At 37.1% G+C, this 13,627-nt stretch overlaps 1 protein-coding gene across 1 annotated transcript; it reads left to right on the top strand.

The window, feature by feature from the left end:
• Positions 1-269: 269 nt before the first annotated feature.
• On the top strand, positions 270-2,306 carry PRR32 (proline rich 32). Its single transcript, XM_060183237.1, has 2 exons — positions 270-426; positions 1,208-2,306. Exons 1-2 carry the CDS (start codon positions 407-409, stop codon positions 2,082-2,084), a joined length of 897 nt encoding a protein of 298 aa, XP_060039220.1. The 5' UTR covers positions 270-406; the 3' UTR covers positions 2,085-2,306.
• Positions 2,307-13,627: the final 11,321 nt, after the last annotated feature.

The raw sequence follows: 13,627 nt of genomic DNA, 5'->3' as shown, positions 1-13,627 counted from the left end.
TCCTGATCCTACTTATGGAGAACTCTTAACAGAATACCATGCCTCCATGATTCCTGTAAAACCTTGAAATGAGTTGTCTTTCCAGCTGTTTTGTAACACTATTATTATAATGAATGCCTTCAATCATCCATCTACTACTGTGTAAAATCAGTCCTACATTTAGCTTCACAGAAGTGTCACAGACTCATGCTCCTTCTCCTTTTATCTCTTCCATACTTAGCAACTGGTAACTTCAGAAAGGGAACTCTAGGTCTAGAAAGAAACAGATGGTCACTGGTTTCATTTGAGTTGCCAAGCTGTTCAAAGACAGAAGCAGGAGTCATTTCGCCAGGCTGAGTTGGTCTTTGTGGACGTTCAGCTGGTTTTCTCCAACATCTCACAAAGGCTCTCCTTATCAGATCTCTCCATGGCTTGTAATGAAAATGTGTAAGTACTAAACTGAATCCAAATGGGTAATATTAAGGCAAAGATCAGTTTTAAATATGTTCCTGTGTATCTTAGTGGGTTAGAGGTAGTGCAGGAGGGAATCATTGACCAAACCTGAAAGATATTAAGGTACTACAAGTGCTGGATTTAAATGCGGAATTCTTTAAAGGTAATTCTGTGAGAAAAGTAGAAAATCTCTAGGATAAACAATGAAGTTTAAACAAGAGAATAGTCTCATTTTAGAGTGAAGTATATATTAAAAGGAGACTTAAGATGTTAAATGCAATTTCCTTCATAGAAAGAAACTATAATATTTGGAAACATAAAGTTTTCTTCACATTTGTGGGGCATACATATTTTCCTTCAAAAGACTTTGGAGATGGTTTCTACCAGAGTCTGAATACTGGGTTTAGTGGATCATAGATCATGTGAGAACTGAAAATGTTGGTGTTTTTTCTCTGGTGTGCACAATGCTGCCTTTAAGAAAATTATCTGAATTCTGTAGGGTTGTCTTGCTGCTTTGAGGAGATGGGGCAATTGGAAGGTGTTATGGGGTGGAGCTATAAGTAAGTCATGAAAAGAAATCATACCGCCTGGTGCTAAGGAGGTCTGGTGCTAACAGAAACACCTCATGATGGAAGGTGGACTGAGGAAGGGAGACTGCATAAGGGAAGAAATAGGGTGTGCCCTTTTCCTCAGCTGTAGTCTAGCATGTTAAATCACTTATCTAAGATATTTCCTGGTCACTACATTTATGTTTTTTCATTCATGTTTTTGCCAGCTTTGGTGGACACACAGCTTCATCTACAGTATCTGCAGATGAAAATGGGAATCAGGAGCCTCACTCAGATGTGACCCTCCAGTGTCCAGAGTCCATGCTGAGTTCCATACCCAAGATTGATGTGGAGCCCCGCGGTCTCCCACACGTACTGAGACCGTCCGTCAATATGCTGACCAATGCGGCAAGAGAGCAACTGAAGCACCACTCTGAGAGAACAGGATCCAGCATTCCTGTCAACAGTTTTAGAGCTCTCCAACAACCCTATGGGTCATCAACAGCTGTTGCCAAGGCAACAGCAGAAGTAAATAGCTCTGGGGGGTTGGCAGGCCTGAGGCAGAGGGGACAGGAGTCTATTAATATGTCTCAAGTATTCTCTGGCAGTTCTCTTGCCCTAGTGACAGGGAGGGCAAGACTCAATAACGGGGGCACTGAAAGAGGTGCCAATAGTGAAAGGTTATATTTGCCTTCGCTACAAGGTCAAGGTTCCTTTCCACCCAGAGGACCACAAGTAAAAGGCCATCCACATATCCCCAAGCTTATGTCAGGAATAATGATGGAAGTTCCTCTAGGAAAGAAAAGAATTCCCTATAAGGAAAGGCTGGCTCATGTTTCTTTCCCACTGGGAAGCCCCAAGCCCCCCAGGGATAACTGGTCAAGGCCTGTCCCCTTGGCTTCCAATACTCAAGATTTACCTTCTCATCCTACTGCTCATAGTTATACACCTCCTCTTCCACTTCCAAGTTTCACTCTATTTCTTCCTACACCTATTGCTTTTGCTCCTCCTCCCATAGTAAGTCCTCCACATCATTCTGACTGTGCCAATTACAATTTCTGGGAAATACAGACTTCTGAATCCTTAAACAGAGATAACAAGTGATGCCAAAGAAAGAAAGAAAGAAAGAAAGAAAGAAAGAAAGAAAGAAAGAAAGAAAGAAAGAAAGAAGAAGGAAGGTAGGAAGGAAGAAAAGGGTAGGCTAACAAGGTGAAAGTAGTCAATTTCTGGTTTTCAACTGGAAACCCCCTACTCTCTTGTGTTCTGTTTAGTATTAATGTGCCTTACACAGATTTGAAAAGTCAATAAAGATTCTAAAATTTGAAATATTGTGAATTATTTCTAAAACTGGCAATTTGGAAGCCCATATCTTAGAATTTGTTTTCTAACCTTAAGTAAATTAAAAGAAAACTTATTTTCAGCTGTGTGTCTACAGAGCAAAAGTTGGTTTGTCCTTTTCTATACCAAGTATATAGATGTGGGGGGATGGAGGTAGGATTACTACCTACCTAAGACTGTGGGCTTGCTCAGAACAGGTGGGTGGAGTAACATAAGCTCCATACAGTTAAGCCAAAGTCCACCTAGTAGGGAAAGATGCATAAGTAATAAAAGTAGCCAGATGAGACTAAAGTGAGCAAACAGAGCCTAACTTTCCCAGCCTCTGAGAAACAAATTCAGACAGAAAGGTCAGGAAATAAAAGGGGAAGGGGAGATGGGGAAAGATCAAAAGCTCTCCTACAAACATGAACTTGTGTTTATCTCTCTATATCACACTGTTGCTTAGTTCGTGGTATACAATGGCTTGACTTAATGAAAACTCAGGGAAAAGATGTTACAGGACTGATCCCTTCACCCATTCTCTGACCAAAGAGCAACTATATATATGGAATGTTTCAGCACAAATGAAAATATTTTACTGGTCTGCAATATTCCCTCATATGCTGCAGTGTTTGTAGTCTTCACAATGTATTATGATTTTCCATCATAATGATAGTTTGAGAGATCATCAAAATGCTCACATGGGGAATATTTTTCAAATTCAAGTGATAAAGAGAGATCACAGTGTGCAGAATGGCAGAATGGATGGATGGCCACTGATGCTCTATGATTTAATTCACTATATACAAAAGAGCCATAAACCAGGTGCCAATGTATATGAATAACTAAATTTAAGATGTGTTTACAGGACTTTTATTCAAATGAGCATTTCCTTTTTTTTTTTTTTTTTGATACACACACATAGGAGAGAGAGAGACAGTGAGACAACACTGAAGCTTCTTTCAAGTGTGGTGGGGCCTGGGCTTGAATTTGGGTCACATACACAGCAAAGCAACAGCACACTATTCAAGTAAGCTGTTTCACCAGCCCATTTTCTTTGTAACTTTATTTTATTTTTAATAAGCTTTTTTTGTTTGTTTTTCAGAGTTGATAGGTGATGTAATAGGTGATGTAAGTAGTCAGTTTAAAGGCTGACAAAACCTACAGATTCAAAAGGGAGATAACCCCACTACCAAAGCCATTAATACGCTTTTTTAGAACTAATATTTGGTTGTCCTGTGCTGCTTAGGCACATTCATATATAAAGTTTATTTTTCTCCTTTTGTTTCATAATAGATTGTTCTAAATTTACAGGTGGCAGAAAAAGACTTAGAATGAACATCTGTGTAGTGCTTACTAAAATTCCTCTCATTATGTATGTTCTGAAACTGGCACACTTCCATCAATTCACTGTGGTGGGTTAAGCAGAAGTATTCAGCAAGTCATTTGACAGCTGCTCACTATGAGGTAGCTCGGTCCCAATGTACCAAACACTTATTGGATTTTCAGCCTTAATGAACAGAGGAGTTGGGCAGACATACCATCATTAAAAAATACCTTTTTTTCCCCAAAAGAGCTGAAAATATTTTTATTGAATTGGGAGATTTAAATACATAAAAATCTCTTTGGATGCCCTTAGGAATTGCCTCAAAGTAAAATATCTTTTGAGGCGGATGTTAAAAGATATTTTGACCAAAAATCAAATTATGATGTCAAAGGCAGTATTGCATCTCTGGAAAGTTGCCACAAAATGTGGTTAGTGACAGTATGGCAGGATATATCTCTCCTCTCAAATGAAATAATACTGATAAATATTTACAAAGATTTACTCATAATTTCAGTGATTCATGACAAATTCACTATAATAAAAATGCACCACCAATACATCTGCTCTTTTTAAATCCGTTGTTCTCTTTCCTAACACGTTGTGTATTTTTGTTATTTTCTATATGATTCCTAAAGAATGAGTATCTGTAGTAAGCAATGAGGGATAACTATTAACAAAGTGAAACACTGAGATATTATTTATGTTTCTGTGGTGTAGGAAAACATATTTCTGTGTTTATATCACAATCTTCATTGAATGTGAATATTGAATAAACCTGGAATCCTATGCAAGCGAAGTATAAACATTTTATTTATTCATAGTCTCTCTCTATATATATAGTCTATCTATATATAGTATCTCTGTCTCTCTCTCTCTCTCGATATATATATATATTGTCACCTGGATTATCTGGGTCTGGGTGCTTGCATTACAAATCCACTGCTCCTGGAGGCCATTTTTTCCCCATTTTGTTGCCCCTATTGTTACTGTTATTGCCATTACTGTTGGATAGGACATGGAGAAATTGAGAGAGGAGGGAAAGACAGAGAGGGGGAAAAAGAGATAGACACCTCCACACCGCTTGTGAAGCAGCCCCTTGAAGATGAGGAACCAGGCGCTAGCCCCTATGTTGGTCATTGAGTTTCTCACCAGGTGAGCTTAACCCTCTGTGCTACTGCAGTGCCCCTATTTACAGTCTCTTTAAGGAAACACTATCGTATTTTGAAATCATAGGCACTGACACTCTCAATGAGAGAAAAATTAGCATTTGAAAACAGACAATTTGTTTTAAAACTTCTATTTTAAAATTACTCTGGTAGAAGCCTTCCCCACTAGGGAAAGAGAGACAGGCTGGGAGTATGGATCGATCTGTCAACATCCATGTTCAGCAGGGAAGCAATTACAGAAGCCAGACCTTCCACCAGACCTTCCACTTTCTGCATCCCACAATGACCTTGGGTCCATACTCCCAGAGGGTTAAAGAATAGGAAAGTTATCAGGGGAGGGGATGGGATACATAGTTCTGGTGGTGGGAGTTGTATGAAGTTGTACCCCTCTTATCCTATGAAACCATATTAAATTTTAAAAATTAAATTAAAATTTAATTTAATTTAAAAAATACATTACATTTTAAAAATAAAATTTAAAAATTAATTTTAAAAAAATAAATGCAAATAAAGACAGCAATGAGATACCACTTCAAAAAAATACTCTGGTAATATATGAGCAAATATTAATCTGTACCACAATATCTTATTCATTTTAATAACCTGCTTATAAAATAATGAATTCAATAATTTTATTTTCGCTTTGTTTTTTATGATTAAAATGGTTCCTAAATTTAAAAGGGAGAGGTAAACATTAACAAAGTAAGCCTTTTGTCTGATAGTGGTGGGAACAGGTTAAGTATTGCTTATTCTAAGTTATAAACATTGTCATAAAATTCATGTTGTACAGTTTATTATTTATAGTTCTCATTATATTCTTTGTCACAAGACTGTAGCATCAGAATTTTAATGCCATATATATTCTGTAGAAGGTAATAATAAACTGTAGAACTTTGACCTTTACCATGTCTCAAAGTATGATTCATTATCCACCTCTTTTTCCATTGTTTACAACTTTTGTAACTGGGAGGGAAAATATACATATAGCCAATTAAACTGTGGAATACTGAAAAGGTTCATGTTCAAATTTATCAAAATTTTGTTTATATTATGTCATAAACTAGCCTGACATTAAACTTACACCTTATTCTCCTGAGAATTATTACAACAAAATCATTAAATTAAAACAAATAGTTTATTTTTGTTCGAGTCTTAAAGCTGATATCATAGTCTTATCTCTATCTATGATGGAACAAGAGGTTTATTGTGTGTGTGTGTTTGTGTGTGTCCAAATAACTAGTATACATTAATACATAATCAAGCTAGAATTCTAATAGCCTTCCATAACATTTTATTATATTGTAACATTGACTATGAATTATGTCATGTTGATTTTGTATGGACTTTAAATACAGAACTATTTAAAATTACTATATTTTAAGATCAAAGGACTAAAGCCAGTGGTACAGTAGATATTTTTTGCTAGATAAAATACACTATATCATGTCATAAGCTAATTTCAGGTCTATCACAAAATTTTGTATGTTTTCTTTATAATGAGCTAGATTGAGTGGTATTTCTACAAAAAAGGACATGATAAAATTTAGTTAAACACTCTATCTAATTGTTGGTGGTATTTTTCTTTTATTTCATTATAGTAGACATATATAGAATTTATCAACTCAATTCTACATTTGAGAATCAGAAACTTTAAATCAGGGTGCAATATTTTTCTTAAGTGCTTGACAAGGTGGTATGTCTGCTAAACACTGATTAAATTATATGTGTTTTCTTACTGTTTGGGAGTTTACAATAACTTAAAATGACTTATATAATATCTCAGTATTTCAAATAAATCCCCATAGAGCTTATTTTCATGAAAGTGATTCCATCACTGATTTTCTGAGATTGGAGCAGAGAGGTATATTATGTTATGGAGATAAACTGATAGTATTTATATCAAGTCTGAATTTTTTCTCCATGTATAAATAAGATAATAAATACAAAGAGAGAAAATAATCTTCTCATAAAGGATTCTGATCATCTAATCAATTAATTTATTTAAACATATGCACTTGCAATTAATTTCATCCAGATCCCCAACAGTAAAAGACCTAGGCAAAGCAACAAGGGGTGGGGGTGGAGGTTGATGGATGGTGTTTGTGCATGTGAGAAAAAAAGAAAACAGATGTTTAAAGATAGAGGATTAAAAATAGAGAGAAGCAGTCCCAGTGTCAGTTGAGAAGAGATGAATTATCTCTTTTGGGCAGGAAGCACTGTTGGGAAAGCAATAATTTTGGATAAGGTAGAATAGAATATAATCCAGAGATGAGAAAGAGAGGGGTAGTTTGAAAAGTTAGAAGTATTGAGGATTAAGTAGTTCATTACAGAAATGGTTGTATATGAGCCACATATTTGAGAGGGCAGAGATGAAGTGATTAAAGAAACTCTAACCAGCCTTCCTAAAATGAATCTATTTCCACTGCTTCATTCCTTCCTATAAATATCATCTCTCTTTAGATAGCAGCCAATCTCATATTCACTATGTGAAACTGGAAACCCTTTCTGGTTTGGGTTTCATCAGTTCCCCAAACTGGCCCTCACAAGCAAACATCATTATCAAGTTTAACTTTATTTCACTTTTTAAGTGTTTTTGACATTTAATTTCCTTATTTGATAGAAACAGAAATTGAGAGGGTAGGGGGAGATAGAGAAAGAGAGACACAGCCCTGTTCTGTCACTAATGGAGGTCCCCACACTCTACAGATGGGGCCCAGGGGCTTGAGCCCAGGTCCTTGCACATGGTTATGTGGATGCTTAGCCAGGTGAGCTACCACCTGGCCCCCAAGCTTAACTTTATTAGTGAAATGGGTATGCACTGAATTAGATTCACAAAAAGATTTTTTTCTTGAACTTCCCAAATCCACCAGACATGGATCTAATTTTCAATGTTAAGTTTCAATATTTTCCCCCTAATAAAGAATATTGATAATTTGTTATTTTAGTATATTTATTTATTCCCTTTTGTTGCCCTTGTTTTTTTATTGTGTAGTCATTATTATTATTGATGTCGTCATTGTTGTTGGATAGGACAGAGAGAAATGGAGAGAGGAGGGGAAGACAGAGAGCGGGAGAGAAAGATAGACACCTGCAGACCTGCTTCACCACCTGTGAAGTGACTCCCCTGCAGGTGGGGAGCCGGGGCTCGAACCGGGATCCTTGAGCCGGTTCTTGCGCTTTGCGCCACGTGTGCTTAACCCACTTAGCTACCACCCGACTCCCTATAATTTGCTAATTTTACCTTTGACCTCTCTTACTAACTTCATCCAGAAACCAAATAGTCTATATTTTTCCCTATAGGGTATATTTAAACCTTCTTTAAATATAAAATCCCAATATCTCATGTTAATTCTCATTTGTGTTCAGTAGCAATCAGCAATATATTCTATAGTAGATGTGTTGCTGGATAGTGTTTAATGCTTTCAATTGATTGTTCTTAAAGAGAAGTATGTTTTTAAATATTGTATTAGTAGACATTGTACAATTAGATGCCTGGTAGAGTGTATACATTTCCAAATGGAAGTATTGGCATTCAGCTCTTTAATCCCCACTTGTACGAGGGAAATTTCGCAAGACTTGAAGCAGTGCTGCAGACGTTTCTACTTTTTTCTTCCTCAAGATTTCTCTCTGTATCTATCAGAAAAAAAATAAATAAAGGTCTCTGGCTCTAGGAGCAGTGGAGTTGTCCTGCAGATGTTAAGCCCCAACAATTATTCCACTAACAATAAAAAAGTGTTATAAATCACATTTGGAAGAAACTACTTAAACATAGGTAATGTTCCATAGTTACAAATAGCTGTGAGATAGTCTTATAAAAGATAATCTGCTTCTATAAAAAGATAAATAAAATGGCTAGACTCACAGAAAGAAAAAGCGAAAAAGCTATGATAGAAACAATTAGGAACAAGAGAAATGAAATCACAACTGAAGATGGGGGGAGAAATAAAATCAAACGTGAATATTACGAACATCGATATGGAAATAAATTGGACAACCTAGAGATGAACACATTTCTAGAATCATAACACCTGCCAAGCCTAATCCAAGAGGAAGTAGATGCCTTAAAAAAACCAATGGGGAGGGGTCGTGAGGCAGTAGCACAGCAGGTTAAGCGCATGTGGCACACAGATCAAGGACTTGCTTAAGGATACGGGTTTGAGCCCTGGCTCTCCACCTGCAGGGGAGTTGCTTCACAAGTGATGAAGCAGGTATGCAGGTGTCTGTCGTTCACTCCCCCTCTCTGTCTTCCTCACCTCTCTCTATTTCCTGTCCTAACCAACAACAATAACAATGACAACAACAAGGGCAATAAAAATGGGTAAAAATGGCCTCCGGGATCAGTGGATTCATAGTGCCGGCACCAAGCCCCACCCCCCAAACCTAGAGGCAAAAAAAAAGTCACTAGTTTAAAAATTGAATTGGTAATATAAATCTCCTCAAGAGGAGAGTACAGGTCCAAAAAGGATGACAGAGGACCTAGTTGGGGTCTTATTGTTATGTGGAAAACTGAGAAATATTATGTATGTACAAACTACTGTATCTACTGTTGAATGTAAAACATTAATCCCCAATAAAGAAATAAAAAAAAATCTTCACAAGAATAAAAGTCCAGTGCCAAATGACTTAACTAATGAATGAATTGTATAAGACTTTCATAGAAGAACTAACACCTATTCTCCTCAGACTATTCCAGAAAATTTAAGAGAGGGAAAATATTACTATGAGGTAAACCATACTTTCTATGAAGTAAACCATACTTTGCTCTCCAAAGCAGGAAGGGACTCTACAAGATAATAAAAATATAGACTGATATCCTTTATGAACATTAATGCAATGATCCTGAATAAGATCCTGGAAAATTAAATCCAACAACATATCAAGAGAATAAATAATTCACCAAGACCAAGTGGGATTCATCCCTGGGAAATAGGGATGATTCAGTATCTTCAAATCAATCAATGTAATTCATCATATTAACAAACAGAAAGATAAAAATGATATGGTCATATCAATTGTTGCAGAAAAGATATTCCAGAAGATTCAACACACATTCATGATAAAGATCCTCCAGAAACTGGGAATTCCTCACCACAATAAAGAACATTTACAGCAGACCCACAACTAACATCCTTCTCAACAGGGAAAAGCTGGAAGCTTTCTCCTAAAATCAGGAACCAGACAAGGAAAACCAATATTATCTCCACCGTTATTCAACATAGTTCTTGAGGTCCTCAAGGAAACTCAGAAAATAAAAGAAGTTATTTGCACATCTCACAGCAGACAAGCAACTGATATCAACCATCTATTCAGAATTCATACAGATCTAAAAAATATGCAAAAATAACCCAATAAAATAGTAGGCCAAAGAACTAAATATATAATTTTCCAAAGAAGAGATACACATGGCCCACAGACAAATGAAGAAAATCTTTACTTCACTTATCATTAGCAAACTACAAATTAAAACTACACTAAGATACTATCTTATACCTGAGAGAATATCTTCCTTCAAGTCAGAAAATGACAGGTGTTGGAGAGTTTGTGGAGAGAAAGGAACTTTGCTACACAGTTGGTGGGAAAACTGGTGCAGAGCATTTGAAAGGCTATATGGAGAGTACTTAAACAAATAAAAATGGAAATACTTTATGACCTATCTATACCAGTGTTAGGCATTTTTTCAATGGGCATTCAAACACTAATTGGAAGAAACATATGCAAACCTATGTTCATAGCTGCATTATTCACAAACAGTGAATATAGCTTAAATACAGCCTAACAGTGAATACAGCTTAAATACCCATCATCAGATGTTGGCTAAAGAAATTATGGGATATGTATTCCGTGGAATACTGCTTTGCATTAAAATAAAAAGAGAATACTGTTTATTTTGGAACAAAATGGATGGAACTGGAGGTGGTTATACTTAGAGAAATAAGTGGAACCTAGAGATCTGATCTACTTGAACTTGCCAAAAAGATTTAAAAAAACTGTAAGACTATGGTCTTTGAGAACTATGGTAGTTATCTTTGGGAGGTGGGAGGGTAGGGATACAGAACATTGGTGATGGGTGTGGAACTATAAATTTTAATCTTACAATTTGGTAACAAATTATTAACAACAAATAAAAAATTAAAAAACACTCTTCAAAGTTTATATTGACTTTGTTGTGTCAGTGGTAAAGACATTTACAAACTAATCACTACATACATTATTATTAATTATTATTATTATACTCCATATTCTCTATAACAATGATTAGTTAACAATGCTAACCTCACAAATCAAAAAATCTATTAACATACACATTAAAACAAAGTGAAGATGGACTTATGGAGGCGGGGCTACTGAGCAGCAGCAGCTGTGTTTCTCTCCTCCTCTCCTCCTCTCCTGGGTCAACTAGGAATATCAAAGGAGACCACCTGAGACCACAACAAAGCAGGACAAGAACAACTTCAGGAACCCACCAAACCACCAGTGAGTGCAAACATGTGTGGCTCACGGACAGGGAGGAGCCTAAGGAGAGATTGAGAGGCTGGTAATTGTCCAGTGGTTTACCAGTTGAGGGTCCACCTCCAGTCTGCTTTACCAACTAAAAGACTGCTGAAGGAAGGAGAGGACTCCCTAAGACTCACAAATGCATTGCTACTGGCCTCAGAGGCTAGAGCAGCATCAGAGAGGCCCTGTTATGATATCTGGGAAGAGAACTGACCAGGAAACTCAGGATAAGAAATACACCTGCATGGCCTAGCAGTGGGGCTGTATAGTGGGACCCTTTCCACATTGTTCTCCTGATGATAATATGGTGAATAGTTGCCTCAGAACCTACAGATTAAAAATGGGAATTGTTGAGAAGCTCACAGAGCCCAGCAGTGCTGCCTGGCTTGGAAGAGAAGCTGAATTGAGCCAAGAGCTTTGGATCCTTGGGGTGTGAGAGTCTTTTTGTATAACCACTGTGCTCTCTCTCCCCCACCCTCCTTTGTCTTTTGGTCAGGAGTGAGGGATTAAGCTAAAAAGCTTACTTATAGTTAAAAAGCCCTGAGGCTCCCATAGCCTACAGGGAAGAAAAAGAACAAAGGACACTTTTAACAACCTCTGTGCTCCAGCTCAAGGATTGAAATAATATTGAAACAACTGTTAATTTCTACATCTGTGAACTCTTTAAATACCTTACTTAGACACAAGTCAATCCAGGCAAGAGTAATCAGTAATTTGCACTGAAAGAAGTTCTGAAAGGTCTCCTATAAAAAGTCAGACCAGGATAAATATGCCATATATTAGAACACTCTAAAAATCTACAAGAATGGAGGTAAAATATCTTCATTCTATAATATCAATAAATGTCAATGGCCTAAATTTACCTATTAAAAGACACAGATTAGGAAGATGGGTGAGAAAATACAACACAACAATATGCTGTCTACAAAAAACTCACATAACTCAACAAGACAAACAAACTCAAAGTGAAAGGATGGAAAACTATCATACAAGCCAATGGCTCACAAAAAAGGGGAGGAACAGCTATTCTCATATCTGACATGATAGACTTTAAAATAAGTAAAGTTAAAAATGATAGGGATGGACATTACTTAATACTCAGAGAATCAGTTGATAAAGAGGACTTAACAATTATTAACATCTATGCACCCAATGAGAAGCCATCTAAATTCATCAAACAGCTACTGAAAGAGCTACAACAATGTATTAACAGCAACAAAATAATAGTAGGGGACTTCAACACCCCACTCTCTCAACTTGACAAATCATGCAGTCAAAAAATTAATAAAGAAATGAGGGACTAAATGAGGAGATATAAACACTAGAACTATGGAACATTTTAAGAATCATTCATCCAAAGAAATCCAGTCTTTTGGTGGTGGGAATGGTGTTTATGTACATTCCTATTAAAGTGTAGACATATAAACCACTATTTAATTAATATGAGAGGGGGAAAATTGATCATATGTCTAGAACTTCTTAAAACACAGTCTGAGTTTTTCTGATACATAGGCTGTCTATGATATGTTGACTCTCTCAAAAGCCTAGACCAGGGAGAACAGAAGCAACTGGTAGCACAGCTATATACAAGATGCTGGGTATTGTACCCCAAACCTTAACAAAGGGACTTTCCAAAGTTAACCCAATCACCAAATAATGTGATGATAACAATAACTACCCATTGCCTTCTTGAACCCTAAGACAGCAGGAACCTCACATTTCCCCTATAGAGCCTATATTTCCCCCAGTCCTGGAGCCTTAGGGTGGGTCCCACTTTCCTGCATGCATCTCTCAATTCATATCAAATAATATTGCATCTGTGGATCGCAAGCCAGTCAACACAACGAGTGCCACCCCAGCATGATTCACTTCAGACTGTGTCCAGAGACCTCAGGTGTGGAATGACAATCCTTCAGCTTCACCACTCAGGTGAGAACTTTCCTTTCATAGTATTCTCTAATTCCATTCCAGGTGTTCCACTCCCCAATAAAGTCCCCAAACCTAGATATAGTCCAGGTCCCCTGAGATAGAGCATATGTTCATGCGTGCCCATAAACTAGGGCAAAATATATACCTGAAAGCAGAAGTACACAAGAGTGTGAAGGGAATACCCCCCAACACTTCATTTGTACTATTCCAGTCTTTAGGACCATGATTGTTCAACAATTTGTTTGGCTTTGTATGTTAACTCTCTTTTCAGCCACCAGGTTCCGGATGCCAGCACGATGCCCACCAGACTTCCCTGGACAGATGACCCCACAAATGTATACTGGAACTCCACTTCCCCAGAGACCCACCCCACTAGGGAAAGAGAAAGGCAGACTGGGAGTATGGATAGACGA

The sequence above is a fragment of the Erinaceus europaeus genome, chromosome X, assembly GCF_950295315.1.
Source record: "Erinaceus europaeus chromosome X, mEriEur2.1, whole genome shotgun sequence".
NCBI lineage: Eukaryota > Metazoa > Chordata > Mammalia > Eulipotyphla > Erinaceidae > Erinaceus > Erinaceus europaeus.
The sequence above is the reverse complement of the archived record's forward strand: the minus strand, read 5'-3'. Positions and strand labels throughout refer to the sequence as shown.

What these genes read in the sequence shown, in the direction of transcription:
- PRR32 (XM_060183237.1), top strand. Translation starts at nt 407, where the DNA reads ATGGCTTGTAATGAAAATGT. An exon ending in ATGGCTTGTAATGAAAATGT is followed by an intron (nt 427 to 1,207) that starts GTAAGTACTAAA and finishes TGTTTTTGCCAG; the next exon opens with CTTTGGTGGACACACAGCTT.